The 12,238-nt window shown below is 37.9% G+C and overlaps 1 protein-coding gene across 1 annotated transcript in view; it reads right to left on the bottom strand.

Moving 5' to 3' along the window:
• The window catches only part of FAT4 (FAT atypical cadherin 4), a 133,667-nt gene that overhangs the window by 42,721 nt on the left and 78,708 nt on the right, over positions 1-12,238 (bottom strand). Inside the window, exons 5-6 of the mRNA XM_042812196.1 lie at positions 11,073-11,995; positions 10,124-10,298 (exon numbers count right to left, since the gene is read on the bottom strand). Coding sequence (XP_042668130.1) covers positions 10,124-10,298; positions 11,073-11,995 — 1,098 coding nt within the window. The remainder of the gene's footprint in view (positions 1-10,123; positions 10,299-11,072; positions 11,996-12,238) is intronic.

The raw sequence follows: 12,238 nt of genomic DNA, 5'->3' as shown, positions 1-12,238 counted from the left end.
TCTTTTACTGAGCTTGCAGGGAAATTTCTACCAAACTTTCATAATATTTTAAACCATTTTGCAGCCGAAGTAGTAATTATTTCTGTCAGACACCTTTTATTTAGAGCATTTCTCTAGAGCTATACTAATAGTTTTTAGGTTCCAAAACACAGTCTCTCACAAAGTCTTAAAATATCCACATTGAAAAACCATTTTCAAGACAGATAGGGAAATGAAGCAGCCATCAAATGATTAATAGCCACAGAACGTGAAGTTAACTTAGAGAAATAAATGGGAAAGATCATACTGACTGCTCAGTGAACATCAAATCTTTAAAACTTAGAAGATAAAATTCATATATTATTATTAAGAATTTTCAGTATCTGTGCACTGTGGTCTGTTTTTATGAACAGAACAGTTTATTTTCAAGGTGACAGCTGTACATATACATTAAGCAGAGAGCCCCACAAATGTCCACATGTCATTGTTGAAATAAAGATTAACCTGGGAGAGTGTCAAAATAGCAACGCAGAGTTCAGGAATAAAATTGCTTCCCACGGATGTTCTTCCAAAAACTTAGGCTTTTTGCTTACATCTGCTAAGTAAACATGTGTCTGGGGATGAAGAGAAGGAGCAGACCTTGGGAACCTGCTCCTTGGAGGCCCATGGTGGAGAACAAGTTGCAAGATGAGGTTATGAGAGGCCACCTCATCCTAGGCTGGCTGTAGGATGCAGCTTCCCACTCTGCAGAGAGCATCTGGGGAGATGCCAATAACGTGACACCAGGGGACTGTGGGGCAAGCAGGCAGGAGCTAAACCTCCCTCTTCTATTTGCCTCCTCTTTTGCCTGTTTTAGCAAGGCATGGCTGGCAGAGATCCCCAAGCAGGTCCCCTGTATGCTACTGCTCATCTGTGACTGATAGTCACAAAAAGAGTATGATGCCAAAAATGTGTCAGTGTAGAAATTAGAGCAGGCCTCTTCAACTTTTTGCTCCTACCCTCCAAGAGAAGACAGAACATGTTCAGGTCTCCACGTCACAGCCAGACTCTAGCACAAATGTGGGGGAAAAGCACTTAGTGGGATAGAGGTGCAAAAGAAAACATCTGAAGGAAACTCACAAAGCCACTGAGATGCTTCAAAAACATTCACAAAAAGATTATGTTATTGGAAATCATCCCAGCTGTGTGCTAGTGGATAGCTTACAACAAAAACTAGAAATAAGAGAATGTGTTCAGCATATTATCCACATATTGTTTGAAGTTTTAACGGATTCTCAGTCTTGTCTTTGCAGTGGTTACTACAAAAGGCAGTACAACTATAATTCCTTTCAGAAACTAGGAACTCAAAGTTTTTGCCAAAAATAAAATATCAAAATTAAGTACTATAAAACTGACAATAAACTTAAGTAGAACACTATACATAAAATTAACTAAAATTAAAAAAAAAATTAAAATTAAATAAAATTTATCTAAAAGACTAATCAAAACACATATGGCAGGCAATTTACAGGTTTTGTGATAAATTAAACACATCATTATCTTGAAAACTGGAAAGCAATTTAACAGAAATGGAATTTTTTCTTCACTGAAATGTGTTGCTTTGCAACAAAGCGGATTTCACTTCTGCAGTCAAACACTCAGTGAATGAGTCCCAGGGCTAGAAGTTGTATGCATTATTACAGAGCACTAACTTTATCACCCAAGTAAACAAGGCCTTTCTCATAATAAAGCAGCCAATCATTCTTAATGCTTTGATATGCAGATAGAGTGTTCCGAGCCTTACAGAAGCAAGCAGTATATAAAATGGAGATAGAGTAAGTTAAAATGCAACTAACTTGCACTACTCATTTAACTTTCAGTGTAAAAGAAGCTTGATTTGAAATACAGATAAATTTAAATTAATTTATTTACCTGGCACACATAAGAGTGCATACGTAAACGAGCAAAAGAAGTAATAATTTGTACAAGATTCTGGCTGCACTGAGCACAGCATAAGCTGGATGCTGGGCAGCTGATAAAGCAGATGTCAGTCAGCAACTCGTGGCTATCAGGTTTTGTCCTCCTTCCAAGACCCAAGTGTTTTATCAAGTGTTTTAATCTGCTAAGGTCTAAAGCATAGGTCACTGGAGATGGGGTTTAGGAAAGACGTGTGCAACTATCTAAGATTTCTTAGCAAGAACCACATTTAAATCCAGAACAAAAAAACTGCCTTTTTCCACGGAAGGTTCACAAGAAGCTTTAAGGCCTATTTCTTACAGCTGAACATAATTTTCATAACAAGAACTGACAGATGACTGCCTGTAAGGGAGCATCTCCATGTGTCCATGGTGTATATACAGTGTCCAAGGGTAGAGGCATGGCAGTGCACACCACCAGGGAGTCTGGTGACTGCAGCTAGATTAAAGAATAAACTAAAAAAATACATAAAGATTTAAAATAAATATTTTCTTAAATCATCAAACACCCTATCCTTGTTATAAGTTATTGCTGTAAACAGAAAAAAAGAAACAAAAACGACACAAACAAAAAACAACCAACCAAAACAAACAACAACAACAAAAAACACCAGAAAAGTTGGCTCCTGGAGAGACTGCTGACTAAATCAAATTTTGACTGCTTGTAACTCTTGAGTATCCCACAGAGAAATTCCTGTAATGCGTGATTTTGAACTATGCTTTAAAAACACCCTTTATAAATAGCAAAGATTAACCAGCAGGATAAATTTTCAGGTCACAGGAACAAGTTTTACTCATTTTATCCTTGTAATTAAAGTTTTCTGAAATTGTAGCTTTTTTACTGAAGCAGAACTAGCGGACTTTCCATTTATAAAGTGTAACATCTAATTTAGAAAACAGTTTAAGATCACCATAACTGGAAATGTATTTGTATTTATAAAAGGCTGAAAATTTTTCCTTGCATAGCATAATGATTACTTATCTTACTCTTTTGCAAAACAACATTCAACAAACTCTTCAACACCTCTGCAGTAGAATTTCATTTAAAAGTGATGTAAGCAAAAGGACAATTTTTTAAAGTTAATTTTCACTTAAGACTTCTAAGTCGATTGTAGTAAGACAAATGATAGAACAGATAAGAGTAATACTGGATATTTGAGTTTCCTGCATTAATGGTCCAATAAGCTAATCTTTAAGGTCTTTTCCAAACTGAGCAATTCTATGATTCTATAATACTGTAACAGAATAAGCAAGAACATCATCCACACTCATTATTCAATCTTCCTACAAGGCATAAAACTATGTTCAATGACACAAGAATTCTCACCACTATTTTTGATAAACCAAAAGAAGAAATTAACACTATCCCAACCAAAAATAGTACACAGTGAAAAAGAGAGCAGTTCACCCAACAACTTCCAGCTAGAAACAGATTATCTCATTTAAAATAAACCTGTAAATGACTTGCTGGATTTTCCACAATCTTGACAGAGGAGAAAAGGAATTACACAAGAAATGTTTGAATGGAAAGGTACATTAAATTGAGCATTTTTCTAAAAGTAGTAAGAGCATTTCTGAACTAAAGAGGATAAACATTTTAATTTATATTTGTAACTCTGCTTGCCTTGTCCAAATAAAATCCACCATCAGTTAGTCTCAAAGCTGAAATCTGCCCATGATTTTAACCTAAGTGAAAAAGTAACTTTCCTCCTTTTCATAGATATTTTAGCTTACTCTGGCCAGCTGACCCCTTTGCCAATCTGAATACACATCTCTCCCCCATCTCACCCCAGAGAACACAAAAACTTGGATTTAGCCCAGGGGCTCTCGATGAACTATTTCAAAAATAATGATCTAATAATGAAGGTTTAACTCCAAATAGAAGACAAAATCCCTCAAATGGTATTCTAGGGCTGGATTACACATCTTGCAGGGAAGTCCTCTAAAGGGATGGGCTAAAACTTCATCTCCTTTGGGGAGTAAATTTGCCACATAATATAGACATGGACATAGCCTCTTCCTTGGCAATTAATCTCTAAGGGACATCTGACTGACTTTGCCATAATCCTCCTGCCTAAACAGCTCTGTGAGCCTGTTGAGTTCCAGAGAAAAATTAAAACATTGCCAACAGTTTCTAGGCTCCGTGAAATGGTAGGATCTTGATATTAGCCTCCCAAATCTACAAAAGGCCACTCTCCTCTCTCTTGATTTTAAACAATGGTAACACAAAACAAATGCTGTGATAAGTCAGTTGCCAGTTCTCTTGTCTGATTTAGAAATAAGTTTAAAAAAATCATGCAGAACTACTGAAACAATAGATTTTGTAACAGTGGTGAAATAGTAAAAATAAAACAACTAGTAAAATAGCAAAACTAGACTCAAATAGATAGCTTTGGCATGAGGAAGTGCTTCCCTAGCAGCACGGAAATAAATGGGGCTGGGATAAAAACAAACATTCATTCCGACAGAGCTGTGGCATAAAACAGATCCTACAAGAGAGCATTCATTATGTAAACTGCTCAGCACCAAGGTAAGCACGTCAGCTTCATTTAGCTCACCCATGGCTCAAGTAATGTGCATATTTAGACATAATACAGAAAGCATGAAAAACAGGCCATTTCTAAAGGGAATTTGTGACCTGTTTGTTTGTTTTGACAGTAACAAGATTTAATAATAGCTGCATTTGCTTCAAAAACACAGCTCATTCTTTTAAAGCAATATGTTTTCACACTGCAAACTGCCTGTTAAGTAGAAACAGTGTATGCTAAGAAAACAGGATGAGTATAAATATCTCTAAGCCCAGTCGTATAAATCTCACATAATGTTAACCCTCAAGACTCTTTCTTTCCATCACCAGAAAATAGAGCCTGCAGTTTTTCCAATATGAAAATACAGTCATCCTTTACTTGTCACTACAGACCAGGAAATATCTTAAAACATGTCAAAAGAAAAGGTTAGAAGAACAATACAACTATATTGTCAGATTTAATTTGATTTTAAGATTGAAGTGAACCAAAAGCATATGTCAAATGAGAATTCCTGAGAAGGATATAACCCCTATGTTTGGTTGCCCTCCTGCATTCTTGAGGAAAGAATGCATAAGTTAAGGGCCAACATTTTGTAAAGAAAAAACATATGGTAGCTTTTTGACACAGGCCAGGAAGGTATACGACAATCAGCTAACTAAATACATTAATCACTCCACTGGTTCATGCCTTTCAGATTTATCTATATTAGTAAATAGGTTATTCTAAGAAAATAATTAAAAAACCCACAGCAACACAGATTCTAATTAGAAACATCACATTTTGATTGTGGCTTTATTGTGGCAACATGCTGCTCTGTCCAATCAAAGCAAGATATGGTGGTTGCAGTTTATTTAAACAGTAGTCCTGAGCAGCTAGCAGGTTTCCAGATGTGCTACTCTACCTCCCTGTGACCAATAAATAAAAGGAGGAGGACTGTTGGAATGCTAATATTTTCTCCAGAAAATGGCTCAACGAGTTAAAGCTATGGATGATAAAAGAGGCTGCACCACTTCTTGTCAGGCTGCCAGGACTGAATGTTTACTCATTGCTGGGTCCCCAACAGATGGGGGGAAAAAAATCATTGAGAAAGTCCCTTTTCCCAACCATTTTGCCATGAAGAAGATTATAGAAAAGCAAAACAGATGATTTATGTGTTAGAAACAGACCCGTAAAGACTCATTCAAATAGTTTCACGTAGGTTTCTCAGTGTTTATGTTAGCAGATATTTTGGAGGAGCATCTGTAATCTAAACACTATCATGTTATTCCACAGACCATCATTTTGCCTGTCATATTTATATTTCACACACTCTGGTCTACAGCTTTTGCTGCACGAGGAGCTCTAAACTAGGATGGGTGAACTTTGGGGCTGAATTATGCTTTGTTTCTTAAACAAAGCCACAGGTGTACAGCTCTGGAAGATGTTGAATGCTTCTAATGAGGGATGCTTTGTGCCTCTTTGTAATATCCTACTGCTTAGACCAATAGTCAACTATCTGAGACAAGTAAGGAGGAAATGCAAAAAGTGAGGAAAGAGGCTGAAATCATGAATCTTTGTGGATACTGTCTCAGAGAAACTGAGCATGAACCAGACTGCATGGCCACAAATCACTGAATCACAATCACTGTCATCTGCTACTGAGCCAAGCACCAGAAAATATTTCATCAGATTTTGATACTGCACTCCGTTGATTCAAGATATATCTTGAGGAGTGTGTAGAAGATAGCAAGCAGCGTCAAAGAATAGCTGGGTCAGAGCCAGGTTGACACTTACGTCATGACTCTGACTTTTGCTTGGGAAAGCATTTTTCTGAAAACTGCCCAATTGCCATCTCTGGTGCACATGATCCTGCCAGTGATCCCTTTCTCACCTGCAGCACATGCTTACAAGCAGCTTGGCTCAACTCTTAATATTCAGCAACCTAACAACTTTTCGTATGTGCCCAGGACTGAAATCTGCGCTCTAAGGAGAGCATGCCTGCACAGTGTGATGAAGCACAGACTCCTCAGCCAGTGTGGGCACCTGATCCCATGCAGCCCAGCTGGCGCTATGCTTTGGATATGTGGGCTGACATTTTGCCATGTTGTAATCCTTCATCTGCTACAAATAGACTCGGGGTTGTGCTGCCAATATGTGTTATTAAAACCCACAAGGTTCGGGGGATGAAGTGATGGTCATGAGCAAAGGGGCTACACTTTCTGAGGACACAGACTGTTTTCAATGCATTGTGCTGGCACTTCCGGACAAAAATAATTAATTCTTCCATCAATTTCTCCGTAGACAACTACAAAAACACTCTAAGTGCCACAGCCACAAATAGATGAACTGATAACAAACATAACTAAGAAATTCTTGATTATGTATAGGGAGATCAGGAAGACATTCAAAAACAAGTTGAAAATTCATCAGTTCTTAAATCAAAACGTGCCTCTGAGCATGTATTGTGTCTGCTTCTTTGAAACAAAGGGAAGAGTTGGCACAGATTTCTATAGGAGTAGAGTATCATTCTCTAATGTTTTAAATTAGTCAGTGGAGCATAAAAAAATTGAGATGTAGGTTCTATGAAAAATAGGAAATAGGTTGGAAAGAGAGAATTTTGCCCTTGATGTACTACCCAGACCTCATCAGAGCTAATTGCTTCTGGACACCTACCATGATATTTGTCTGGAAAAGAAGCTATATCAGATGTAGCATATATAGCAAGACTTGTTTGGCTTCCAAAGGGGAACCAAAAGACAGTTTATTACAGCTAATAAAAGCTGTACTCAAAGTGCAAACCTCTTTCTTGATTTATTTTCAGAGATAATATGGATGTAAATGATTTTAGACACGTCTGCTCTCTTCAACATTTTGGCAGCCACTGATTTCTTACACTGCAGCACTACCTGTTCTTTATTTGTTGTGGGTTGAATTGACTCTATGCAAGATTCTTCTTTGTAAGAATAGAAGCATTATCAGACAAATACAAGCTAAGATACTAGAAAGACATAGTTGGACGTGTTCAAGGCCAGGTTGGACGGGGTCCTGGGCAACCTGATCTAAATGTGTATGTTTGGTGGCCCTGCTAGGCAGGCGGGTTGGAACTACATGATCCTTGAGGTCCCTTCCAACCCGGGTGATTCTGTGATTCTGTGATTCTGTGACAAGCCAGTGAGAATTTATTTTATAAACATTTATCAGCTGCTCTAGATCAGAATATTTGAATGCATTATTTACCCATTTCAGATACATCATTGCCATCTTTCTAGTAGTACAACCAGAAATACCTTATTTAATGAATCAAACATCAACTAGCAAAGGTCAGCATGTTACTGCCTGGATATCCATCACATAACCCTACCAGTAGCGTTTGTATATTTTAAAGTAATACATTCTTCTTCTGATAAGCTACAACTCTTTTAAGAAAGACTTTTTCCCCCATCTTTTTTTTTTTTTTTTTCTATTTCAGCTGCCAGATGTCTACAGTAATTGTTGTGCATTCCACATACGATAATGTAATACACAGTAATACAAAACTTAAGACAAAGCTCAACAGAAAACTCAGAGTCTGTAGCTTGGTCCTTTTTCCATATTACTGTGGCAAACATTACTCTTTGAAGAGGCCTCAAACAAATTATCTATCTGTAATATCTGTACTCTCTACTACCTAGACTGATGAACTCATTATGAGTAATTTAAACATAACAAGGGTCCCCTAAAATTTCTTCTCTGAGTACCTGTTATGACTACAGTCCACTTACTAATTCCCAGAAATCAAGGGAAATTTTGGCATCAGCTTCTGCAGGAGCAAATTTTCCCATGATGTTTTATTTAGATAAATCACTGCTAACATACTTTCAAACATTTTCTTAGATGGCATGAATTTAGAGAAGGTTTCCAGTCCAATCAAAAGATAACATCTAACATTAATTGGCTAAAAGCAGTAACAAATCATACTGACTGCCCGGTTGGAAACTTAAATGCACTGAACAGTTACCTTTAACTTAATGTCCCTATTTAGCATCTGTTTCTGAACATTTTTGCTAGCATCTTTCTGTGCTGGTAAGAGGAAGCAACATCCTGAGATGCTGAGACCATGGAAAATCATTAAACAAAAAACAAAAAACAAAACAAAACAAAACAAAAAAACAAACAGCTTCAAATAATGCTCAATCAGCATAATATATACGTGCTTAAGATAGGAACTAATGATACATGCTGCTATTGCTGTCAGCCACTGAAGACAAAGGTCCCATGCATAATTCGTATATTAAATCCTCCCCTGAACTTGCTGAAACTAAGAAGTCTTCAAATACAGATAAATATTTTCATTTCATTGGATAAAAATTCTGGATTTCACATTTCTTCGGACTCAGTTTAGGAAAAGATTATGCTATTGTCAAACTTTTGGCTTATATGTGGTGCTGAGCAGAGAGTAGAACTGATTTCTTGCTTGTTTTTTTTAGAAGGATAATCATTGTTTGCCACTTGACACATGCCCTATGAATTCAGACTCCACATATTTCATATGTAGGGCTAAATTCTACAGAATTCTACTCAATTTCTAGACTTGCAACTCAGACTGGGGCAGTAAACAGGCGCCATCGATTTGCTCTCTCTGATGTATCCAGATTCAGAAGTAACATAAGCTTGTTCAAGCCCAAGCATGTCCAACTCACAAGTGTGCACTTTGCAGCTATACAGTAATGGAAAGCCAGTGTAAAAAAATACAATGTGGCACAGTATCTGCAGCCAAAGTACAAGACAAATGATTTGCCAAGTCCTAAAATCATATTTCACAGTTTCAGCTGTGCTCAGACTGTGAAATACCTGAGCACTGCTGCAATAGGAAAATATAAGTCACAGACATTGTCACTGACATAAGACACTGTGCACAATACAGTAGAAAACAAAACTGTACCAACTTGTCAACAAGTTCGGTTTGCTTCTATTTTTATTATTACAAATTAAGAACAAGTCCTGCAGTAAATTACAAACCAACAGATTCTGGAGGACTGGAGATATGTCCAGGATAAGATGCATAATGTCTTTGTTACCAATACTCATATCCAAATCTGCAACCAACATTTTATACTCAGACACCTGTAGTCAAAAAGTCATTAATCTTCATAATAAGAATTCATGTCTGTGTTTTAAACTGAGGGAACGTAAAATACATTTGGGATTTTGAAGCAACCTAAAACTGGATGGTAAGAAAAGCAGAAAATTCAAATGCTGAAATCTAAATTGTCATGACTCTTGAGGGGTAACATTTCAGTAAGATTAACTGTGTAATCCATAGCTCTTTCCTGGCCTTTGGTTTGAAATGTCTGCACATTTCTGATGACAACATTAAACTGTTTTTTATTGCTATTGATGAGGCTCTCATGACCTCAGTAGGATCACTCACTACTATGGTGGAAATAAACCAACCCATCTAAAATCTGTAGTGAGACCTACTAATGCATAAGGATAAAAATCTTGATTTCAGGAAAATGAATTCCCTTTGACATCATGTCAACCCAGATTTCACCCTGGAGAGCTAAACTGAAACCTGGGTACAAATCTCCATGCACTACAATTTCAGGTTGTGAAGAAAGTACTTTTTTTTTTTTGCATCAGGAATGTAATGCTGTCAAGTAATGCAAGACTTAACCAGAAGAGACTGCACATTTGCTTTACCTGAGTCAGCAGCTGTGATCAATAAAACATACTGCTCCTTCTTTTCTCGGTCCAGGCTTTGCACCAAGCGCAGCTCCCCACTGGCTGAGAGAATAAAGGCTCCTTCTTCATTGCCACTCACCAGGACATAGGTAAGCTTGCTGTTTAGGCCTTGATCATCATCTCTTGCTACAACCTACAAAAGCAACATAAAGGCATGAAAAAAAAATTCAGTAACCAATAAGTGCGGGGTCTACACAATTTTATTGAGGTAGAGAAAATATTCTCTATGACATTAATCCTAATTCATGGATTGAACTAATCCCAGTACCTTAAGAACTATTATAAACTAGCTGTAATGGTAAAATGACTTAAAACGGTGATGGTGGACTTAAAAGCACTGCTTGAAAATTTTAAAATAATTAATTACTTATCTTTCTTATGTTTAAATACATAAAGATGGCATTGGGATGCAGTGAAAATCACAGATGACTTGGTACAGATTGAGCTCAGTATCAAAGAACACACTGCATATCCTGCCATCTCAATCCATTTATTGCTCTTTCAGTGCTTGGAATAGAGCTTCATCCTACATGGGCAAGGATCAGATGGACAGATTTGTTGCTTGGATTTTGAGAATGAGCTGAGAGAATAGGGCAAACTCTTGAAGTCCTAGAGTGTGTGAAAAGATAGATGGGGGGGACGTAGAGGGAGGATGACACAAAACCAACTTCAAAGCCCAATACAAAATTTTGGCAAAAAGCAGAAAAAAAAATACAAAAAGGAAAACAAAAACAGCAACTATTGCTTGTTAGATTACAGCCAAAAGGCAACTTTTCAATCTTGGTTTTTTGTTTTTTTTGTTTTTTTTTTTTCCAATGATCAAGGTATACTAATAAAATATTCGAAGGCATTGTAGCAATTGTATGCAATTGTAGCAAATGCACGTCAATTTATTGAGTGTACTCACCTGAAGAATGACTTTTGGAAGTGTCTCTAAATTCTCAGGAACATTCACATTGTAGGGAGAAAGTTCAAATGTGGGAATGTAATCATTAACATCTTTCAGAACAATATTGACTGTTGTGGTGTCAGTCCTTGGGCTGCTTCCACGATCGGAGGACTGAACACTCAGCATATAGGAGGGTTTCCTCTCTCTGTCCAAAGGCTTAGCAACCGTTATCACCCCCGTCACAGAATCGATGCGAAACTCATTGCCAGTATCTCCACTCACAATGGAATAGCGAACCTGCCCATTTGTACCCTCATCTCCATCAGTAGCAAGCACCTGGATTAAATCGGTCCCTGTCAAAGTATTTTCCTCCAACTCTACTCTATAAAGCTTTTGTGCAAAAATGGGATTGTTATCATTAATGTCGAGGACTATGACTACCACATCTGTAGATGAAGAAAGCGATGGCTGGCCCTTGTCCGTAGCCACCACAGTCAATGTGTAGTTGGACACAGCTTCTCTGTCAAGCTCCCCGATCAGCCTGACCTCACCATCAATAGTGCCAATGCTGAATTTATTGCCCAGAGGCCTAAGCAGACTGTACTCGATGTAGCTGTTTGGACCGCTGTCAGGGTCAGTCGCCTGTGCCTTGAACACGACTGTGTCTATCGGTGTATTTTCTGGGATGTAGGTCAGCTTTGGAGAGATAAAGCTAGGAGGGCTGTCGTTCACATCCAGCAGAATAATGGAGACTTGAGCTGTGCTTGTGTACCTGGAGGCAGGGAGAGGGGCCATGTCGTGGACTTGAACAACAAGGCTATAGAAAGACTGCCTTTCCCGATCCAAAGGTTGTTGGATGCTCAGCACCCCGCTGTTGTCGATACCAAAGTGCCCAACGCTGTCCCCGGAGGCGATGCTGAATGACAGCTGTGAGTTGGAGCCTGGGGGAAATGAAAACAGGTAGGTAAGAGAGTGTGCCTTAATCCCACTGACCTAGATATACAGATGCTTCTAGCCTCATTTCCTATGGAAATGAGGAGCATATGAACATGCCTATGATATGAACATTCAGTTTCCTCATCATAATTTTTGAATCCAACAGTTAATTTCAGCAGAGTTTCACAGTGGAACATAAGCCATGGGAAATAATTAAATTCTGACAGGAGCTGAAGAGGGACAGGGAA

This window comes from Centrocercus urophasianus, unplaced genomic scaffold (genome assembly GCF_019232065.1).
Source record: "Centrocercus urophasianus isolate 14NV4802_14NV808 unplaced genomic scaffold, USGS_Curo_1.0 seq_13, whole genome shotgun sequence".
Classification (NCBI taxonomy): domain Eukaryota; kingdom Metazoa; phylum Chordata; class Aves; order Galliformes; family Phasianidae; genus Centrocercus; species Centrocercus urophasianus.
This window is presented reverse-complemented; position numbering and strand designations above follow the sequence as displayed.